General features: G+C 45.6%; 1 protein-coding gene across 2 annotated transcripts in view; it reads right to left on the bottom strand.

Annotated features, from left to right (window-relative positions):
- The window catches only part of LOC116945528 (USP6 N-terminal-like protein), a 69,139-nt gene that overhangs the window by 42,270 nt on the left and 2,365 nt on the right, over positions 1 to 24,504 (bottom strand). For both annotated transcript variants that reach the window (XM_032959898.2, XM_032959899.2), the window contains exon 2: positions 16,601 to 16,701. In XM_032959898.2, coding sequence (XP_032815789.2) covers positions 16,601 to 16,604 — 4 coding nt within the window. In that variant the 5' untranslated portion in view covers positions 16,605 to 16,701. The remainder of the gene's footprint in view (positions 1 to 16,600; positions 16,702 to 24,504) is intronic.

Below are 24,504 nucleotides of genomic sequence, written 5' to 3'. Positions count from 1 at the left end.
ACAATCTACCCAGGTAAACCAGAAACCTACTTGCTTGTACTGTCTACAAGCAACCAAATATCCCTGAAGGTTGGTAGTCCCACACACAAAGTGTGGCCACCAACCCAGCCTCCAAAGAGCTGCATAAGATATATTTGGTAAAACCAAGGCTAAAGAGATTTGTCCAATGTTAAATTCCAGTCAACTAAGGTTTACATAAACTCAAATGTTAGTAGCTGAGAAAGCAGTTTACATTCAAAACTTGTCTTAGTTTTGCTTAGAGAGAGATGGCCACTGTTGCTCAGTAAACATAAACCTAAAAATACAAATAAGACGACAAATATATATAAATATGGTAAACACGGGCGTACTTTTGCCTAACCATCGAACAAAAATAGTTACTGCAACGCGCGCTTTCAGATGCACTTCTGCGGCCGTCTGGAACGATCTTCCTTCCAACATTAGGAAGCCACTGGAGCTATGCACTTTCAAATCTAAATTGAAAACTAATTTCTTAAGAACTGCTTTTTGTGTTCAGTTTGTTGTCCTTCCACCCCCACATCCGATGAGCACGGTTGGCTACATACGGTGCAAAATAAGGTCAACATACATACAAACTGTATATGCCATTGTGACAACAGCAGAGTTAATTACCGACAGCAAATGTACAGCCCTTGTGTTAACCTACTGCAGGATCAAGGCCTTCCCACACTGTGTGGGTGATGGGGGCTATATGACCAGACTTGATCACGCTTGGTCAGTGCGGGTTGGCACGACAGGGTACTTAATAATGAAAAAAAGGGAAGATGTTTAGCCCTTTCTGACAATAAAGCAGGTGTTATAAACACTCTGATACGTGCATTGTCCTTGTACTGTTCGCCTTTTGGTGTTCTCTAGTCTGATACTAATGAGACTAGGCCATAAATAAGAATGTCTCTGGGTGTAGGCCACTAAATTTCAAAGACAATGCCCATAATTATCAGAGAGCATGTTTGTTTGCATGTTCACCACAAGTACGTGGAGTTAATGCAGGTGGTTTTTTTGGCTATCAAGGATCAAATCTTATTTTTCATACTTTGATACTGGCAAAAAAGTCCCATGATATGTGGTGCTTAGACTTAGGAGCAGAGGGACAGTCCACCAATGGTTGTTACCGCACTGCCCTCTGCTGTTAACCACAAGGTTTATGAAAAAGGTGGTCAAATTAAAATCAAATAAAGTATTCAGAAACATAACACACGTGTATATCCAGCGCGTGGTGTATACATGTGCTCCATGTATACACCACTGCGACAAGTTCAAATTATGTTATTTATTATAATTATTACGCCTGTTTACCCAGGAAAGGCTCACCGAGTCAGTTTCATGACCCTTTTTCAGAAAAATCCTGCCAAGTTTAATGCATTAGGGAGGCGATGATTGCTGTGTATATTCACAATTGAGCATTTTTTAGATAATCAGCGAATAATTACTGATAGATTCCAAGCTACAGGGGATGAGCCCCATTATCGATCTAGCCTTCAGCTGCAGGTGGAGTCGCGAGTTTTCACGTGTTGTCTTTCTATTCACGCGTGCGTGGCCACCATACACACCTAGGTTTGTCCCGTATGGGGCACATGATGATGATGATAAGGACGATTTGGTCCAGTCTAGCCCTGGTGAAGTCCTCCACGACGCACGGCAGACCAAGAGACGCTCCGTGGCCTGTGTTTCACGGTGGGGGTTTGCAAGAGCATCCTCAACACACACACACCTTGTGCTCACTGGAGTGTTGAGTATATTCGCCATCTCAAAATTCTCGCATGAGAGAGCAAAACAAACCAAGGCGGAATGTAAACATGTGCAAAGTAATTAAAAACGGCAGGCAAAAGGGAAGGGGTAAAATTCATCCCAAGAGCAGATTAAACATGAGAAACAGCTGCTACATCCGTGCCGCAGATTAAAAAGTCCAAGTGCCACCATGCTCAAACGAGGGCGGGATGGCACTCATATCTCCACTGGCGGCCTTGGGCCCAGTGATGGAAATTCCACATTCCTAATGATGTGGGCCCAGTCTCTCCTGAGAAAAACCACGAACGACTTCCCAGAAAATGGCAACTCCTTTTATTGACCACAGGGAGGGGCCGCGTGGCTGAATAAACACGTACAGGCCTTTATAAAAAAACTACCGCTGGATGAAGGCCTACCGATGACGCCTTGTGGGCCTTTTGGGTTTTCTGAGCATACTTCACCACTCTGGTCAGTACGGGTTGGTGACGGCGGGGAGCAGATACATTGTAGTAATGAAGTACAACAGACTTTTATGCACTGGCCTGCTGCCCAACTACATACCGCCACAGCCTATGACACCTGTTACACATGCGTATCATCCATCAAAACAGTATCCAGGCTTAAAATCCTGCTTAGCATCTGATATCTGATAAGACAGGGTACATTCCGGATTGTTTAGGCATGGTTAAGTCCCACAAAGTACGGGACAAAATGTATCTGAAAATTATCCAAATGTTGGTGCCATCCAATTGTTCGTTGACAAACTAAGATTCGGGGTGGTCCAACGATCCCGGTAAACCCTGCGGCACTAGCGGCATGGCTAGGTGTCCCCAGCATGGATATCGGTGGGAGTTGTGTGCTATGACAGCCAGATTTTCCACCATCAGGCTAAAACCTCTGTATCAATAGTTCAACGTTAATGTGCCGTTTCATTGAGGGACTACCACCGTGTGGTATTATCTTGGTGCGGTCTGGGACTATTTTGTTGTTGTTTTTGCTATGTTTCCCAAAAGATTGATAAATCGGACTTTTATATATAAGTGATACATTAATTTCGTACACGGACCCCTGTACTTATAAACATTCGACTTAGGAACTTTCAGAGATTCGAACAAACCTCTCCATATGTCCAGTTGCCTGTTCGGACCGAGAGTCATTAGTTCAACCGCAGCACAACAGATGGCGGTGGTGGCATCTACATCTGCAGAACATGAAGAACCAGTGGCATCTGCATCTACAGAACATGAAGAACCAGTGGCATCAACATCTACAGGAGATTATAAAACTTTTAAAGCCATTCCCCGTGTTTAGTGTACATGCCGTACAACATGTTTGGAATCGACAGGAGTAAAGTTGTACTTACGAACAGACCTCTTGAACCAAACTCGTTTGTCAGTAGAGGAGTCCCTGTATTTATTTTTATTAAGTAACTCGCTTACCATTTCCCATATTTTGCACTCTCGTTTTTTTTTTGGTCTTGTTTGCTGTTGTAACTTGCCGACCCGCCCACACTGGTCATCGGTGATAAAGGGCTTCCATAAGTTCATCGGATTTCTTCTCCAGTCTCAATAAAGCTTCTGATAAAGATTCCGATTCCGACAAAATCATTTGGCGAGCATCCTGAGCGAATCCCTTGATGGGAGACGGCCATGGGGGGGACACGGACCGCAACGGTGATGGATGCTCACGGGAGCTTTACGTGGCGGCTGATTAGGGGGGGTCGATAAGATTAAGGGCTCAAGTACTTTGTGATTAACGGCGACAGGAAACGGGGATTCGTGCTGCTTTTTGGGCGTTCGCCTTTCTCAGTTCGCACGGGCAATGTCCTCGCCACCTCCTCGTCACGCTGGGCACAATACACTGCCGGGCAGGTGGCCGTGGGGCCAATGCTCACTGCGAGTCTACCTCGTCTTAATTTAAAAAAAAAACTGCAGAAACGATAATTTTCCACCAATGCTACCCTGATTGGACCGATAAGCGTCACGTCGCGAAATTAGCTTATCGATGGGAATCTCTCCAGCACGTGTACAGTGCCATTTGTGTCGCTGCACTGCCCCCTACTTCTCTCTACATAGCCCCCCACAGTAGTCTAAAACACCTGCTATGCCCATCCAAGCACTATCGATGTTATCTGCTTATCTACTGAGTTCGGGGCGCATTTCGGGTGATTTTAGTCATAGGTTCAACTTTAATACTTTTTAGACGAATTCCTTTTCAATTCTTGACGACTGTTATAACCCTTCCTCTTTCAGCCATTTGTAAACATTGGGCGAGCAGTCAAAACGTTGCAGCACATATCGGCAAGTTACTCAACGCGGGAATGGGTTCCGCTTTCGCTGCAGCTGTGTTGAACGCGCCGGATAAGTTGCTCCGTGAGCTACAAATGCCAGCCTTGTGGGGTGGGTGGCTTACGTGCATACAGCGCTCGATGATTAAGGCACAGCGCTCACTATAACAGTTTTTTCCCTCTCATGCTACAATTTCCATATCACAGAGGGCTACTTTCAATTTCTCTCAGGGGTGTGTGTGTGTGTGTGTTTAATACGTGCGTCTTTGTGTTCATGTAATTCAGCTACGGCCATTTAATCCGCATAATGGTGAAATTAACAATGGCACAGGAATGTGGGAATTCTAGCACTCGCTCAGGGTTGTCATAGGAGATGAGCCCCAACGCAGCTCTGACTTATGACTTCAAACTAAGTACAATTTATTCGGAATGAAATTATATAATGCAATGCATTTTGCAAATGAGTGAATTTCAAGTTGAACCTTATTTTTATATATGTTACGCGGATGATCCCGTTTAGTCAGTTGCCCGGCTATTTCATAAGGGAGATCCGTGGTGCTTGAGCAGAGCAGCAACAGCAAAAATAAAAGACGAAAAAAAAAACCATCCATATTGCAGGGGATGCATATATAGGCCTGTGGGTCTCGTGAGACAATTCTTTTGCACCTTACGAGGTCAGCTGTGAGGTTTTCAGTGTCTATAATGACTTAGTAGGCCAATTCTTGAGAGGCAATCCTTGCCACAGCCACTGAAAGTGAATGCGGTGGCAGCTGCAAAAGTGTTTGATTTTTCTTAACGTAGCTCTCTATTGGTCAAGGGGACGCATAAAGGAACAAATGTAACCATTGTTTTGTTATCCAAGCACCAGACAAAACAAAAACTGTATTTTTCATTTAAACCTCACTGCGTTCAATACTCTTTAGGCACGTCTTACTTTGGGTTAATACGATCATTCCAACTCTTACGAAACGCACTTGCTTTCCCCAAGTTGAAGTCACGCTAAAGGCAGGGCAGACGAGGACCCAATGCTACGCAATTACCCTTTACGTCATACTTGTGTGCATCCGAGGTACAATACACCAAAAACCTGTATTATGGATGATATTGGTCGCGAAAGCCTACGTGTTAAACTGGCCATATCCTTATTGGGTATTTTTACGTGCATGGGAGGAAAACCGAGTGCCCGGAGAAAACCCACGCGGAAAAGCGGACGTCATTAAACAAACGGTCACAAAAAACAACCCACTGACTGTACTCGCTGCCTCCTGGCCACCTCTAAACCCTGCCCGTAGGTGTGTGTGTGTGTGTGTCCAGCGCGCGATCGGCCACGCGTCGTCGCCCCAAAGCGCTGGCTTCATGACGAGTGGCAGTCAGCGCGCCAGCTGCTTCAACAATCTGCTCAACGCCCTCCCCCCCCCGCCCCCCTACCATGTCACCCTGGGGACTGGCAGAGAGGGGGGCCAGTGTTGCAGGGGAAGAGGGGAGGCAGAATTGGGGACCAAAACCTGCGATTAAAAAAACCTCTATTCTGCGACAGTGCACATAGGAGAGCTTTCACTAAAACGTACTTCCTATGCGTGGTTGTGTTTCGCGATACACCACCAGAAGATGTTTCGCGCAGCCTTAACAACAACGACTCACCGTGAATAAATTACGTGCGAAAACGTTTTTTTATTTCTTAATATTACTTGTGCACTTTTTGTTGATACTAGACTTTCGCTTTTTTTTTTACATTCAGCCCACTGCCCGAGCTCCCTTCCATCAATGTCAATTCAAGCGAGTTGGGAAAAAAAAGGTTGACGCGCCATTCCATCCGATGGTGCTAACTCCTACGAAACGCACTTGTTTTCCCAAAGTTGAAGCCACGCTAAAGGCAGGGCAGATGAGGACCCAATGTTAAGCAAAAACATTTACCCTTTACGTCATTCTTGTGTGGATCCGAGGTACAATACACCAAGTGTAAGAAGTCTTTCGGAAGACCAGCAAGGAAATTCACGATTCTTGTGACGTGCCCTCCTTCACATGTCGCAGTCGCACACACCCGTATATTTCCACTTCCGCAAAACGCACTTGGCACGAATACTTTTTTGTGTTAAGCGCATAGCCACAAAAGCACCATCGACCATCCACGCAGCTGCCGGACTCCATGATGTATCAAATTTGATTGGCTCCAATGGAACTTGCAAAACGTTTACATGTTTCAGGACTGTAACACTAATGCCAGCGATATTTCACGGTTTCAGTTTCACGCCAACCCCGCTTCCCCAAAGACTCCACACTTGTGTAGTGACATCGTTTGATGTCACTGTGTGAAGCGGGCCTAGGAGCGGCTCAGCGTGCGATGTACATCGCAGACACCACTGAAGGTGGATGCAGTACCGGCCCTAGCTGGGCTCGGGGAGCAATAACTGACAGTAATGGATGGCACCACGCTCTGCGTGCAGTGCCAGCCCTTACAGGATAGGGTGCGAGAGTGCGGGCCACGGAACGGGGTTGCAAGGGGCCATGGCACTCTGGTTGACCCCGGTGGGGTGATCACGTGTCAGGCCCGGGAACCCGCTCGGCGGTTCTCGAAGGAGGTCGTGGCCAGGGGCGGAGCGAGCCCCACCACAACAGCATATATAAGCCGGGTCCCCCCAGTGGAACCGGCTGCTGTTGTTATCCTGAAGAATCTACGTTCTATGTCCGAGAAGAGTCACCAACACGTGGACCTGGACCCAAGCTGAGGTCCTGTCCGTTGTAGCTACTCCCAGTGTAACTAGTAAAGTTCGCCTGTTGGTTACGTAGCTAGTTACCGTGTAATTAGTGTAGTTCGCCTGGTGGTTACGTAGCTAGTTACGGTGTAATTAGTGCAGTTATCCTGGTGGTCCACCACCGTAGGTTGTTATCTGGTAAAGGGGCAGTTACCCCTTTGTGTTGGTGTGTTGGTGTTAATAAATGTGTTGCCTCCAAAGAGTACGTCTGCGACTCAGTTGAATCCACTACACATGTTCCCACATTTCTTGGAATTTGCATTATTGTACGAAATATTCCAAACGCCTATCTCAAAACATTAGAGAAATGGAAGTATTGAGGAGAAAAGAAAATTCGGAAAGTGTGAGTTAAAGCTGTGACCTACAGAATAATTCACAGACTAACATCTTAAGTGTCCGATAATGCAGATAAGCATAGCAGCCAGTTGTTGGGTACTGCAATGGAAAATGCTAAAATTACTCAAATTGTTTATCAATATGACAAATGTGTACTGTTTCACCATTAATGAGAATCTACATTAAAGTATGCCATTGCTAATGAATTATAACACACTGAGCCAGCTAACAGTCGTAGAAAATTGATTCATTCTCATTGGGTACTTTTTAGTGTGTCAATTTTATCAGTGGAATATTTCCAACTTAAAGAAATGCATTCGGTAAAAAAGGCATCACATATTTATCATTTTAAGTGTCAGTTAAAGCCTCCGTGTATCTTGGGATGAACATTCTCTGACAACCTTAACACCCTCGCAATAACATCACAACATGAATAACAACAACTAAAGGCAGCGGTGCACTTTAGTAAATTAAAGTTATTATTACGCATGTTTACCTAGGAAAACCTCACTGAGCCTCTTGACTATTTTTCAGAAGGGCCCTGCCGAATGTTTGCACCAGGAGGTAATGATTGCGTGTAGTAATTGGAGGGTATTTTTTTTAAATTGGACCGTGACGCTGGCACGCAATGGCCTACTCCGAAACCTAGCATCGCACTGTCCCCCTTTGGAGCCATCACTGTCACCGAGTGGCGGCAGTTGTTTAAGTGTTCGTGTGCGCTTCGTTTAGTTCCCCTAACAGCAGCTATAACTACATCAGATTAAGAAAGCACAGTTGTATTCTTGAGTAATGTGATCATGGCGCAGCCGCTGTACTTTGTCAAACCTTAAGTACTAATTCAGTTTATACAGAAATGCACAAACGAGGAAACGTACTGGAGAGGTAGAGGCAGAGAATTCGTTTTTTAAGCTAAACTTCTGTAACGAGGGCTACTGTACTTACAAAAAAAAACACTTCCTCCGGAAACGATTCCTTGAATACAACATTATAAAATTAATTAACAGCCATACACACATTACACACAAGCGAGAAAGCCACCTGAAATGTTAACATTTCGCAGCTCAGCTTTTCCATCCCCTGCCACAGGAAAAAAAATCGACGGTCAGGGTGTGCTGTGCGTCACCACGGTATATGAAAACGACGCGGTGGGCAGCCTCACCACCCCACATTGTACAAAACAAAGACGAAGATCCCCCGTGTAGCCTTGACCGACTGTTGGGGCAAGTGCTGTTAGCGAGCAGCACCTATGAAAGCCAGCACGACACACGTGGGGGTGGGTGGCCAACACCATGCCCGGCCACCTTTGTCTCCGTAGTGCTGATGTTTAATACGCATCGCACCAGGTTGTCATTTAATGGCTAAGTCGACCACACACACACAATTGCAAACCCACACACACACGAATATAAAGGACTGCCATACAGATGAGGCAAGTGCTGTTCCCAAGCACCTAGGAAGGCTGGCACATAGCACAAGTGGGTAGTTTGTCCACTGCCACACCTACAAGGCCTGTCTTCACAGTGCTGATGTTTAACATCGAGCACGTATAAAACAGGTCCAGATATTCGTTGATGATGTTGCCGATGAGCGGGAATGGAAGTCAGGTAACCACGTGCATTTTCGCAGTGTGCTAACCACTACTGTTCCTCACACACACAGACATATATATCCAAATTTCAAACAATGGTGTTTTTACTGCACAGTAAATCATTACCGGGCTGAGACCATCAAGTCAATTCACTTGAGAACCCAGTTTAATCACGTGTCTGTGGATTCGAACTCGGGACACCGATGGTGCATGCTGACTCAGTGCTGTAACATCAAGACTCCCTGAGCCACCCTGCCACTGCCGCAGCCTTTCAGCGGTGACATTACACCCTGGCAAACAATTTCCGAAGGTGGCGAGATGTTAAATACCATGCCTGGTATACAGGAAGCCGTCGGATCAATCCTGACCCTGATGCCAGTACATTTGGCGTTTCCGCATTCTCCCCGTGGTCGTATGGAATTCTCCGGGTCCTCCGATTTTCCATCCACATTTAGAATCAACGTGCGTTTAGAGTATTTGGCTACAATACATTTCCACGTGATAAGCCACTTCGTTGAGCAATCATTTGTGGCCGGATAGCTTCTGAAAAAGAGCCATATTAGCCCAGTGGACCTTACCTGGTACAATTACATATTTTATAGTTTATCCTAGTGCTGCAGTAGTTCGTGTGCTACTCTACGCTCACAGCAACCCAAGTTAAATTCCCAGCCATGCCTAACATCAGTGGCAAGTGATATCCATACCGCTCTTGGGTCCCCCACCTTCCCCGATCAGTACTAAGACGGTAAAGTTTGGTTTAAAAAAAAACCCACAACCGGCATGGGGATTGAGGAAGCCTTCATCCAGCAGTGAATTGATAATGGGCTGTACATTTTATATATATAATTGGTTGCCCATGCTTTTGGTTGCGACAATGCAACAACGCAGGCTATTCGCTCGAAGGCTCATTTGAAGCGAGGCACAGTGACACACGGGGAGCGATCAACTTGGCTTTCTTTTCCCAACATTTACTTTTTGTTCTAACTCCAGCCGCGTGGTGCTGTGGGTGGAACGCCGCACTCGCAACCGGAAGGTCACAAAGTTAATATTATTTTGGGAGGGTGCTCGACTTGGCTCATTATCCCTTCTGGGTTCATAACAGGAGTAAATACGAGAATGTGCAATCTCCACCGCCCATATCTGCTGTCTGAGCACAGAGACATTTTGGTCAGGTTTATTTTTTTTTGGGCAAATGTGTGGAAACAAAATCTCAGATTCAACAACACACTTTACCAAGACGTTCACCCCTGGAGCAGCATCAGAGCGACCAAGGGAAGTAATGGTGGTGGGCAGACCATAATGATGAACGTAACTCAATTTCGGCAGACGCTCTGACCCAATTTGCCTGTGACTTGCTTGGGAAAGCGTGACGCTGGCTATAACAGGGAGCCATGGAAACAACAGTCAGAGTGAAAAGCAAACGCTGGAGGGCATGGGAACGTGAGGAGCCTTGGTTTGGCACAGCCACTGTTGGCCAATTCCCCTAAGTCAATATAACTCCGCAAATCTAAGCGAGACGAAAATATTGTACCATTAAAATGTATGCGGAGTTCGATTGCTGGATACTAATTGATTAGCTCTCCAACAAAACTAAGATTTAATTTATTATGCTTTAACGATCTGAAACCCTGCCTTGCCCCTTAAGATTCCTAAGCGGGTGCACTCTTTAAGATTGTTTCTTGTTTTGCATCAGGCTTTGATTTGCACCCTTGCCAAGCACAGTGGGGAGAAGGCAGAAAAGAGGACTTCAAAGGTGGTGAGTCGTTGCATGTGTGTGCATGCGTATGTACACGTGTGCGCACGTGTGTAAACGTGCATGTGTGTGTGCGTGTGTAAGAGTGTTTGTGGGGAGCGGTAGTGTAGCGGTTAGCACGCTGCGCTACGAACCTGGCGACCCGGGTTCGATTCCCGCTCACGGCCAACACCAGTGGCGATTATCAGAACCGGTCCTGGGCCTCCCCGAGAGCGACTCAGCCTCAAATGAGTACCTGGTGCGATGTGTAAACATCGCCACTAGGGAGACAAAGACGGCCGGGTGTAGTGTTGGCCACCCATCCCCTCGTGTACTGTGCCATCCTTCATAGGTGCTCGCAAATAGCACTTGTCCCAACAGTCTGTTAAGTCTACATGGGGGATCTTTGTCTTTGTGGGTACGGTAGAGCATCGGTTAGTGTGCCGCGCTACAAACCCGGTGAGTTCGAATCCCCCTCACGGCCAACACCAGTGACGCATATCTGAACCAGTCCTAAAGCTCCCCAAGGTTGCCTCAGCCATAAATGAGTTAACAGTGTGTAAACATAGCATCGAAGAGACAAAGAGGCAGCTGGGCGGAGCGCTGGCCACCCACCCCCTCGTTTGCCACCCCCAACATCCTGTGTAGACAACCCCTACCGTACCATGCTGGCCTTAACGAGTGCTCGATAACAGAAACTGCCCCAAAAATACATAAGGCTACATGGGTCCAGCATTGTGGTAAACGACTTCTCGACCCCCCTGGCTGTGATTTGAACTCCCAACCGTCCTATTTTGGAGTCACGTCCTCGCCAACGCGCCACCTGACCGGGTAATGAAACACTGCGGCAGCAAAACAAAACTGAATAAAAAAAACAATCCGGCTGAACGTGCCAACGCGTCGCGTTACGGCGAGGGTGCGCGGATTCCTTGCGCGCCCCCGCTGATTTGATATGGAAAGAATTCGCAGCTACAACTCACGGCACCCAACCACAGCCAACGCGCCAGCCCGCGGTACACATAAACACCGGCACAAACGCCCTACTATAAGGGAAAGGGCCAGGCAGACCGTGTGGCATTTGTGTCGACTGTGCTATGTCGTGGTGCACGCCTGGAGGGTAGCGGTTGGTGGATTAAGTAGAGATGGAGTCATCTGCTGGAGGAGCCACTCGGTTAGTGGCCGGGAATAAACTAGAGCCGACGGTGTTGAAGGCCTGGATTTTTGGCACAGGGGCTGGGTGTGTCTCTCCTGGGTGGGTCTTCACTCAGCTGGCAACCATTAAGAGCCTCGGTTTAAATCTAGATTCGAGTCGACCTGTGATTGAATCCATTTAGGTACTGACCGAAAAAAAACACTTTCACATTTTTATTGTACAGCTTTCAATGACAAACCTAAGCAACTTAACTTCAGCTGTGTTATGTCACGAACGACATGATTCGCGCAAGTCTTACTGCACTGCACTCTGCTCCCCTCGATGCACTCTCAACTCCAGCGTCCAAGGCGTTCTGTTGAAGCCGCAAGTCTGCCTTTTGCCCAGTGGGAAATCGCTCACTCTTCTTCTGCTCCCATAAACCTGGAACTCCCCTTCCCCCAGCCATCCGTGCTGTCGACTCCATGCCTACGTTCAAGTGCAGGCACAAGACCTTTCCTTTTATCCCCCCTCTGCATACTGCCGACCTCCTCGCTCTGTGAAATAGCCACGCCCACCGTTTCTGTATAGCAATTGGAGACGCGGTCATATTTGAACACCTATGTATATATATAAAACCAAATTTAATTACATTGTAAATTTGATCCTTCACCTTTACCGTAACCAATTAAAGGCAGTACACATACACACAGGTTTACAACCTGTGTGTATGTGCAGTTTGGGTGTGTGCGTAGTTTAATCCGATTTCCCCCCTCTGCTTGCCAGAGTGCTCAATCAACTGAATTTCCCAAGCAGTTAAACAAGAACACTACCCAGCAGACAAGTGGGATGCAGTCATGGTCAGCGATGATTATCTTTAAACAAAAACTGAAAGCAAAGAGAGAGAAATAAAGGAAAGACTTAAAAAACAAGATGACTATGAAAAGGAGGCGAGGACACCATTAAATCAATATTCGCATTTTCAGTTTTCCTGCACATCCTCATAAGTGAACGAGGCATTTTTTTTTTAATTGTAAATCCATGTGCCATGGGACAGCGGATAATTATACCGGTAGCGTGGACTTCTAAATGTTAATTCATTCTCTGAAACGATTCCTTTAATTGGCCTGTCATTGATAATAACAATAAGATGGCATGCAGATATGCGATGTGAGTGGGTGCACATACAATATGAGATGGCACACACGGGACCACACCGACCTCTCTTCACCCTACCCCACTGATCTATTTTTTTCAACATGGGTTTTCCAGTGTTGTGTTTTGGCCTGCTCCCCTCTGCCATCTGCCAATATTGACATTTATGAGTGTAGGTGCCCACATGTGCGCCTGAAACGTTACACGACTTAATAACTTGTGCAATCAAGTGCTTTGTTTTGCTTACGCAAGCCAACAGGGTTGTGTTTGTGGTGGCGTTATTAGAGATGTGTGGGGTGGAAATCAGTGCACAATGTGTTAAACGCGACAACAGTGATGTTCATCATAAAACAAACTCCCAAAACGCATGTAACACGTGTTTACTCACACTGAAAAAAATTACAAGCAGAATGTGCTTGTTTCCTCCCAATTATATTCCAATCGCTTTGCTGGGAATTGTGTCAAGATAAGTAGACGTGTTTAAATGTTTTGAACTCGTGAAGCTAGCAGTGGGACCACCTTGTTGTACGATATCAGCCCTGGATGATGATATCAACTGACTATTTTTGAAGTCGCTTTCGTTGGCCTCTTAATCCACACTCCGGGCACACCTTTAACAATGTATGGAAAAAAAACTGCAGTCATTGCCGAGTGAACGGGCACCATTTTTCTGAGCCTTAGATCCGAGCGATTCCCCCGGCTTTTAGCCCAGAATCAATCTCAGGGATGCTGGTTCGGTGCTGACAATGGGCGCAAGCGCCTTTGTCAACCGCAGCCAACCCCGCGCTTCATTAATTGCCGTCCTTTGTTAATCTGTTTAGCAGGATGCAAACCCATCAAGATCCACTGTCTCAGGAACACGGAGTCAAGCGGGTTGCATTTTCCATTTCCGTGCCTTTTTATGGTTACCACTGGCACATAACGGCCCACTCTTAGGGACGGAGTTCAAGGGAGTAAAAAAAAGCGTGTGTAAATTTACTCACTGGTAACTGTGCTGAAAAAAAAGTCCATCGAGTTGCCCTAAATGAAGTGTTACCTTTCGCAAAATCACATTAAATGAATGCATTTATTTTAATCTATAGCGGCACTATGAGTTTTTTTAAACTGCAGCGAAACTAAAATATCGTTTTTACCGGTATGTACAGAATGCGGGTCGCTATGTGGAACTTTAAACACACCTGCAATAACAGGCACGGAGAAATGCATTCACCATTCAGGGAGATCGCTCAGAACAGCACGAACAGCGAGCCACCCGCCACCCAAAGGCCACCCGCCCACCTAAAACCCAAGGTAGATTGTTACTGTAAGGGCATGTGCTCTTACAACTTACCAGTGTAAAAACTAACTAAAATTCCTTCAAGATTCAACCAGCTATGCATACGTGCATAACGAATGGAGGCTTTAGAAATTAGCAATACTCAATATGGTCAAGGCAATGAAATAAAGGAACATAGAAGCCAAAAACTAAATTTGCTCTTTTTACCTTGTAAATGCACACTCAGGCTGTGTGTTTCTGCCTGTCCGACATGAGTTGCAGCTTTGTTTATCTCATGAATTAAGCTTCAAACTCATGTTGGACAGCCCAAGTCACGCAGCCTAAGTATCTACAGGACAAAATCTCAAAGTTGTTTTGGGTTGTACCTTCCTTTTAATAAATTGAATGAGAGTTATAAATAAGTAGAAACTAAAGGTTGGTTGCATAACCTTACACAAGTTCTGCGACTAAGATGAGCATGGACACGCGAGTGGGTGGTTCAACAAGCAAACCCAACCAGCTTAAAATTTTGATTTAAAGCTTTCGTGACTGCATGGATTCATCGTCTTGGTTCTTTCGGTAAAGTCACGTAGAAGGGAAATAATAAAATAATATAAAAATAAAACATATTAAATAAAATTATCACGACGTTTCGGCCACAACACAAGCAGCCGTCTTCAGGTGAAGAAACAGAACTGTCGGGAAGACAGCGCTCCAATGAACACTGCTAAGCTTGGCAGCGTCTTTTAAGCTGGGTGGGAGGAGCAGAGCGCCTTGACAAAGGAGTTTACATATCAACAGAAGAATTTAGCATTGAAGTACCTAAGTTAATGTGATAGATTAGCACATTTTATTTTATTATTTCCCTTCTACGTGACTTTACCGAAAGAACCAAGAAGACCAGCCAGCTTTGTCTCTGCGGCGCTGGCGCTCGAACGCCTCGTCAGACACTCATATCAAGGCCGAGTTAACTTCGGGAATTGCCATAGCAGGGTGACATATCACTTCCCGGGCGACATGTTCCATGTCTGGGAATCGGACCCATAGTCCCACGCACGCACACACACACTCACTCATAGCCACACGCACGCACACACACACACCAACAAATACAAACAAGCACACAAGCGTGTGGCACATTGGCACACAAGACGCATTCACACGCACAAGTGGCGTTTACACAAATATTACAGCAAGCGCATAACCGTGCTCACCCACTCATACAAGAAAAAATACAAAGAACCCCGTGTAGCCTTAACAGACTGTTGGGGCAAGTGCTGTTAGCGACTGCCTATGAAAACCCGCACGGAACACGAGGGGGTGAGTGGCCAACACCTAGCCCGGCCGCCTTCGCATACCCATGCACGCACACACGGGCACATGTACGGAGGGTTCGATGGGTGAGTGTTGGCGGCTGGGTCATTTAGCCACCGTGCGTTTTAGGCCAATGCACGTGGCTCTGCTCAAACCGCGCACATATCACCACCAAGCCGACCGTAAAAAAAAAATGGTGGAAATGTGGATGATAAAAACTATTGTAACTCATTTCTAAAATTACATTTTTTTTAATTAAATTAACAAGTAATCAATGCCACTTTCAGAAGTCAAGATGATGTCCTAATGGTTTTATTTTACATTAGGACTCCCCCAGCCCCTGAGCATGACCAGGCTCAACACATTGTGTTTTCCTCTGCCCATGACTGACTATCTCTCTCTCTCTCTAACCCTCTAAAATAAATATGCACAGAATTATTTACATGTGTGTCCTGAGATGAAATTTGCATTTAGACACTATGCAAACAAACAAAAAACTGTACTGTATTATATACAAAGTAATGCCTATCCGATCGTACACAAAACCCAAGCCACAGCAAACAAACCAATTTCACGGGACACCCACTCATGTTATAACGATGCATCGAGCCACGCATTAACGATTCATACGCTCACGACACAAGCATCAAACAGATGGCGCGTGAGAGACTCGATGGTTTTACATTCATACATGTGGTATGTCACGGGTTCGCATGACCCACACCTCAGATTAGCACGGTTGGCAACATACGGTGCGAAACAAGTTCAACATACATACATACATACGACCCCTGCAGCCAAGAGTGGCCGATACATTCAACACAAACTTAAAGAAAAAATAATCTTGCATCTTGGATCAAACCGTGATCCTGACTCGTAACAACTGAGTAAAATGCCGGGGCAAAGGTGACTCATTACACCTCCAGTACCCACGTTTTACTCCACTACCAGCAATCAATTGATCAGCTAATTTTGGTCTTCACACACGGACTTGCCAATGCATAGCCAGAAGATCATAGCGCAACAGCCTCTGGCCCATGTCACAGATGTGTTCCAGGACAAGCAGTGCATTCACAACTCCACGTAGAAGCTGCTTTAAGTCTGCCTGTACTGTAGGTCCATCTGTACTCGAGGTCTGTGCTGTAGGTCCGCCTATGCTGTAGGTCCATCTGTGTTGTAGGCCCATCTTTCCTGTAGGTCCGTCTGTGCTATAGTTCTATCTGTTCTGTTGGCCTGCCAGTGTAGGTGTGCACTGTAGGTCTGTCCGTGGTGCAGGGCTGTCAAATATGTGACAGGACTCACTCATGCTTGTGGACTGGTCCAGTCGGCCCGGTGCAGCTGTGCGCGCTCATGCATCCGACACTGAGCATCCTCGACAGATAATCATGTCCCGGTCGCATGTCCTGTGCAAAGGGAGAGGAAGTCGGCATGTGAGTGGCTAGGAATCGTGACCCAGGGCGACGTGCATGCGGTGTAATAAGGGATAACTTCCACAAGTCATGTACATGCGCACACATGCACAAACGATGACGCACGTGTGCACAAGCATTCACACACTCACAGGCACACTTATTTGCAGTCAAAGATACACAATCAACAACAGCCACCACAGAGGATGTCACCACAGCTCTTGTTCCAGGCTAAGTGCACTTTGAGGCCACAATCAAACAAAAACACTGACAAAACAAATTCAAAAATCCCCGTATAGCTTTTATAGACTATTGGGGATATTGCTGTTAGCAAGCACCAATTAAGGCCGGAATGGCACACGAGGGGGTGGGTGGCCAGCACCACACCCAGCCGCCTTTGTCTCCCTAGTGGCGATATTTAACATGCCACATCCAGTCCTCATATAAGGAGGAGTCAACCTAGGGGTGATGTTGGCCATGGTGAAGTTGGCCATGGCCAGAAATCGAACTCAGGTCGCAGGTTTAGTAGGACAGTGTGCTAACCACTACAATACCTTTCCGCACACACCCACACACATAAACACACACAGGCACACAAGCAAATGCTTAGCAGTCTCAAAAGTGCATAAAACCATTTTAAAAACCACATAACGCAAAACATCGGGCTCCGATATCAACCTGAATGTGTTTCCACTTGGGTCTGTCGCTATACAAGCAAAGTGGTGCCATACCGATCGGCGTTCCCCCACCCCGTATGAAATGGCACGCTCCACGGCTAATGCGCCCCATATGCGGCTTATTGATATAAGTTTATACAAGAACGCGCTGTGCTGCCCATACAGGTGAGCAGCTGCCACACCTGATGTGCATTGGTATGCAGTCATGCCAGCACATTGCACCATTCTCCATGCGTGGTTAATATTCGGCACGTCATGATCGATCGATTCGGCGATTACAATTTCGATGCGTCAAATCGTACGTGCACGGATCAATTATTGCCCGAATCGTGTGAATTTTATGCAAACTCTACTTTAGGCAAATTATTGAAATGAATGAAGCAGAAAAAAATCGTGACAAAAGATACAAAGGTCACAGGGGACCTGTTGTGTGACAGTACATACAATACAATACATGAGACGGGCAACACAAACAACAGACAGAACACAAACGCGACGAAAGATAACCTATAATGTATTAAAATCATGGCCATGAATCGTGACAATTCATTTGATTGTGGTACAGGGAGGGGTATGGAGGGAGGGCAAATCTTTATGTGCTGCACTTCTATTGGCCATGGGCAGTGCCAGAAATTAGGCAGCCACGGTAAACGTTCAAAAATGATCCTAATAAACTACATTGGATGCCAGATTGAAGGTAATTATGTATAGTTTTAAAAAAAATATCTATCAAAATAGTGAGAAGTGCAAGACACATACAACACAATGAATGCACCATTGCCATCCCCAGCGTGGGTGGAAAAAGTTCCATCCCAGTACGTCCAACATCGTGGCACTTTACGACCAAATAATTTTAAGTTTGAAGGGAAGGGATGTGGTGAAGCCATGGAGGAGCTGGAATGGTCAAGACGATTCATTAATTAAATTTTGGCACTCGATTAAATTGCTGGGGGAGGAGAAAGATTTGTAATTGTGGAATGAGTCAAACACCGTTATCTCCACAGGCTTATTCCATTTTGGGTCACACACCAAGGTTGGCATGTTTTGCTCTTCCTTGTGAATGTAATCAAATTAGCAACTTCTTACCAGTGGCACACTACGGGAAGGGGGGGGTCAAAGTTATCATGTATGGGGTGGGAAGAAAACAATGGGGAGGCAAACAGAAAAGAGAATGGGAAATAAGAGAACAGGGATGCAAAAGGAATGGAAAAAATGGGACCAAAGGGTCAGGAAAGATGAGGACAGACAAGAAGGGGCAACACGAGGGCCTCAACGGTGCATGGAGCAGCATCTGTTTGCACAGGGGGTGGCACGCAAAAGCAAGGGAATCAGCGGGGGGGTGGCCACACAGAAATCACATGATTTACAGGAGGCTTGAGATGATTTAGCTATCCTGTGCAGATAACGGTTAGTGGTGCTGAATGTAGATTCGTTAAGAATGCTTTAGTTTGGGCCCTTGTGAGGCCCGGACATTCCAAGTGACGTGTACCATGCCAACGTGTGGACACGATGAGTGTAAGTCGATTTCATGGGGACCTTTCAAGTAGTGAGTAAAATATGACTTACTGTGTGGTGCGTTGAGTGTTTGCAAGGCAGACAGAACATTCCACATTGGGAAGACAAACCTCTGACATATTATGTTTCAACACTTAAATAATTTGAGTCAGCTCACATAAAAGTAACATAAGATTTTTACAAAGAGAACCCTTTTAATAATAATAGTAGTATTAGTAATAACGCCATAGATATTTTTATGCCTAGAGAAAAGACTTAAGTGAGTTTCAAGACTTTTAATGGTTGTCTTTTTCTCCTGTGATTTATATTTAAAATGTGCAATCAGCATCGTGACACCGACATGAATAAACTCCATTCATATCTCTGGCAGAACATGTAACATCACCCCATGTTACAGAACGGCTTCTGGAAGTTGATATTACAGAGCTACTCCTGAGAGCATTTTAAATGCCTGTTTGACCCACTAGGTGATGCACCTTCTTACAGAGCGTACTACAGGTGTGAATTTGATGGCAGTCAAACTAAAATGTTTCTCATTATCAGAGCTAAAAACATTCAGAACAAAAAGGATATATCCTCAACGAAACAATAGAAAAAATAACTTAATAACACTGTTGACTTTTTTAGTGCACTCATTGGCAACTGGGCTGTGACCACCAACCCGCTACACTTTGAGAACCTGGTTATATTCGAAACCAAAAACTCAATGGTGCTGGGCTCAGTGCACGGAGGTGTTAAGGGTCCTCTGAGCCACCCGCCCATTGGCACTTCTGCTTTTTGTTTTGGCGAACTAGCAGCCACAGCAATGTGACAAAACCCAAGCACATGAATTACCGCTGTGATATGAAATAAAGGGTGGTAACCCACACATATGACATGCACAATGCTTCTTACCTATGGCTTCATAAGGTGCGACAGTGTTATTGCATTGATAAATCGTTTGAAAACAACTAGCCTGTGTGAGATAACTTTCAGTGCTGTACTAAAAAAATTAATAAAAATACCACTTGCGCAATTAAGTGTGCTAAGAAACACACTAACGGGTATACAGCAACTCGCAAGCTTTTAGCTTGTAGGTTGTCACTTAGAAAGCAGACAGAAATGCTGCGAATACAAGCAGCAATTTAGATATATGGTAATGTGGATACGTTAAACACATTCCTGCGGAGGGAGCTGATAGGAACATTGGGTTGCTCGGTCAATGGCCAGGGTCAATGGCGGCGTGGTGCATTCCGCAAATATGCCCGACTGTGAGGGCGGGCACAAGCCGGCGTGAGTAGGTTAAACGTTGAGTTTATAAGGACACCACGGGGTGACCAGCCCCTCCCCACCCAGCCCCACCCCTCCCACCCCCCACCCAGCCCCACCCTCCCCACCCAGCCCCTCCCCACCCTCCCCTCCCCACCCAGCCCCACCCTCCCCACCCTCCCCTCCCCACCCAGCCCCACCCTCCCCACCCAGCCCCTCCCCACCCTCCCCTCCCCACCCAGCCCCACCCTCCCCACCCAGCCCCTCCCAGCCCCACCCTCCCCACTCAGCCCCACCCTCCCCACCCAGCCCCTCCCCTCCCAGCCCCACCCTCCCCACCCAGCCCTTCCCATTTTTGGATGCACGACGGACGGACAGACACAATAATCCCCTGTGGGCTGGTGTAACCAGGAGGTTCCTACCAGTAATAGTGTACGTGATGCTCATGCTGTAACTTGGTGCCATACCACCACACAACCACAACAGCCCCTTTGCGTAAACATGTGCCATGGGTTTACATCGGCATGCGTGAGTATAGGCGCGAGTATAGCTACGGCATTGTGAACCTTTGGCAGCACAACCAAATAATGTCAAAAATTCTTACAGAAAGGAATGGTGGAGCAAAGGGTTTTCCCACACCACAAGTGAACCGAACCTTTGACGTTTGTATTTTGGGGAGGTTAGAGTGGCTCGAATCACAAATCAGAAGGTTGAGAATTAAAATTATGGTTGCAAGTCAACACGGCCCAATAATAATTATAATACCCCCAGGGTTGCTCAAATGAGTGCCACTTTTGTGGGCGGGGAAGTGAATACAGTGAAACTCCTCCATACTCCTACTATCTGTGGCCCCAATACAGTAATTAAATAAAAAAAAGTATGAACCTCGGATGTATTCTTCCTATTTTCAGCATTTTTCATGGATAAGGGGCGTGACACAAGAAGTGGCAACAGACATCCTATTGTGCGGCTTCATCTACCTGCAAGTTACGCATAAGTGGTCCCTCGGAAGAGCTACATTCCTTCTATTCTACGGGTCTTTCACGGATAAGAGTGGAAATGCAGTTGGTGGAAAATTCATCCTATTACCCAAATTCACCCTCATATAATCGTACAGATATCAGGAGCAATTGTAACATGTAGAAATGAGAATTAGGATGCGCCGATATTCTTCCACACATCCAAAGGCTAAGAGTGTTTTCACCGTGGTGGTTATTCGCTGGAGAGACTGACCCCCGCCAAGGGAATGTGGAACTTCCATTCCTAGCTCTGGGCCGCCAACAGAGGTAAGCATTGGCCCAGAATAGCGCGTTTGAGCAGGGACATACACGCTTAACTTGTTTTGTATGCAGTAAACCTAAAATCAAGTGCTTTTGAAATCAAGGTTGGTAGATCATGCAAGGATCATGCGGTGTAAGACTGAACACTGCTGGGCTGTAAGAAGGCTGTGAGAGTGCAAGTACAGCAAGTGCGTTCCTGACCTGTCACAATTGTTGTGTTAGCTCACTCAAACACTAAATAAAGACCTTGTCATGCATCACTCCTGTAACGGAGTTTGGAGACTCATTGGGGTTTTCTCTTCCAGCTAAGTCAAATACTATGAAGATTATTTTGAGAACACAATGGTATACACTATTCCTAACAGCGGACCAAGCTGCCAAGGCATAACGTGGTTTTGTACTTTTTTTGTTCCCTAATTAGCTGGATACTTACATAATGCTGAGAATATAATTCCAAATGAGCTAAACATAGCTAAGAACAGCAACATTCTCCAACAGCTATCCTTTACAAAGCGGTGAAGAAACATTGTGCATTGCAGATATAATCAACGCCCACAGGTTTACAAACCAATTACTTGTCTTCCCAGATGAAATTTCAGAAATTAGTCAGCACTAACAGCATACTTTTTGAGACATGAATGTGCATCGTGCAACATCGTAAACTATGATTTATAATCCAATAACATTAGAGTTATATTATCAAAAGCTATAATTGAAACCACAAAAAAAGCATACCTGTGGCCAAAAGCGTTAAATTATTCTCCAACGATATGGATAGCCAATGCATCATCGTATGTCACACAGCGCTCTGAACTACCTAAGGATATACCGCTGAGATGAGCAACATTCTCCAATTAGCTACAGTTTAGCATGAAACCAAGTCAATGTATTCCTCGCAAACATTACTATCCTCCGAGCACCAGCCCTATTATCTACGATAATTGGCACTTTTCGTTGTCGGCCACTTGGCATTTTAAGATTTTGGGCCTGTGCTAAGGAGTTGCGGTTAAACATTTTATACTCACATTTACCCAGTAACGATGTTTGTTGTTTATCTTTTGACTCCGCATTTTTATTTGTTACACTAGAGTAGACCGTTGCTGTTTCGACGTGTTTACTTTGCCCAGGTCTCACTCGCAAAGATACTTTCTGGGCTCAATGGATTTGCACTCACTTTTAAAATAAAATAACTAAATTACAAATTGAATAATGGTGTTTAGCACACAAGGTATAACACGTTATGCTGAGCCCCTTTTAACAGTTTTCTCAGCTCCAATAATTTAAAAAAACGCGGTGGCGTTTCTCAAGGCAACTGGCAGCCAGCATAAAACTGACTCCATTTATATATAAAAAAAATCATTTTTATAATCTGTGTCCATCCAGCACAATTCTCTTCCATGCATCTAAATTTATCGCGTGCGAATTTCGACACGCAAAAGGTCTGATATTTATGAGGCCACCAGAGTAATACAACCTGAGAGTTTTATTGCTACACAGTGAGGACACTTTACCGGTGAGTAAATACAATCATCAGGGGTGGCTCAATCTCATGTTTATGTGAGCAGAGATCTTTCAAGGCAATCTAATTGAGTTAGCCGTTTAGCCTGCAGTATATTTAGCAACCTTGCTATTGGCCTCAATGCCTCCACTATCCATCTTGCCTTCCCTCCTGATCTTAATGCCAAGATCTGCGAATCTAAAAAGAGACATGGGCATCTTTGTCCATCCATTTCACACAGCAACAGTGTACATGACTGATACCTAAGTGGCATGCAGCATGTTATTGCTGTAATGCCACAGTGTGCGATTAATTTAAATAGGGGCTCTGTGTTAATGATATTTTCAGAGGGGGGTTTGTTAAAGTTGCGTGTGGGCAGGTGGATGTTCAACATTGGTTGCATGCTGTGGTGATGCAATTTACACTTGCTGGTGAGGTAACACTAGACTGTGGGCTAATAAATGACAGTGTACTGTATTTTAATAACAGCTCTCTATCCATAGTATACACAGGTGTCCCATGTGATATGGTTACCGAGTCTCAAGAGACTATCACTTGACCCGAAGCACATTTACACCAACCAACGCAAAGTAAGCACGCAATGCAAATCAACGGCAACAAAACACCAAATCCCAAACCCCCCCCCCCACTACTTTTGAAGTTTAAACTATTCGCCGAACGCACTGCACGTTCTCATAAACACGCGCAATCGTGCCAGTAAAGCAAGCATCACAACGGAGTGAATTGCCACACAATGCTAAATTTACAGCATATACACATCAAACGCGTGCAGGCGAGCGACACTTCAGCTTGAAAAGGTAGCCCACACATTTCCCAGCACACAGCTTGCCTGCTCAAATTACATTCTAAATGAGTATGGTGTACAGACCAAAAGTCTTAGGCCATATCTGCCTTCTTATTTTAACGCCTGTTCACCTTCCATGTGAGAAAGTTTATTTTTTTTCTGTCATGAAAGGTCTATCTATCTTGCTTACCCTAAAAGGAATTTGACTCAAGCTGTTTTGAACTACTGTATTCATGTCCAACATTGGACTTTTACCCAAAAATCACGAAGGCTAACATGCTGAGTGCTTGGACGAGTGATAACCGTGCATAACATAGCAGGTGATGTAGGCAGGCGTCAGTCAGTACGGTAAGATCCATTGCTGTACTGCACTATGCCATATAGTGCAGTAACCACGTTGAAAAACACTGCGCACAAGCTTCCAGACTTCACCAACTCGCACTGATGGTCGAATACTGTCCACGGACCGGCACGGCATTGGGAGGCTCTCGTTCAGCGGGTGGCCTCACCAAAAGGTCGACGACGTTCACGTGAAAAAAACACTGCAGTTAACATCAACGCACTGGACACTGCACGTGTTTGAACAACATTGTGAGAAGGCCCAAACATGTATCTCTTAACAAACGTCCGTCAAATGGCCTGTGTCGTGTCGGGCTATAAACGGGTGCCGTTTAAACCATTCCGAAGCTGGTGTTATTTATGGCAAATTGATTTTAAGAGGGCCGAATGCGCCACGGCCGCGAAATCACTAGCCAGGGCTCTTTAAAAGATGAG

Source organism: Petromyzon marinus, chromosome 24 (genome assembly GCF_048934315.1).
Source record: "Petromyzon marinus isolate PM22_M1 ecotype Great Lakes invasive population chromosome 24, UKy_Petmar_22M1.pri1.0, whole genome shotgun sequence".
NCBI classification, from domain to species: domain Eukaryota; kingdom Metazoa; phylum Chordata; class Hyperoartia; order Petromyzontiformes; family Petromyzontidae; genus Petromyzon; species Petromyzon marinus.
This window is presented reverse-complemented; position numbering and strand designations above follow the sequence as displayed.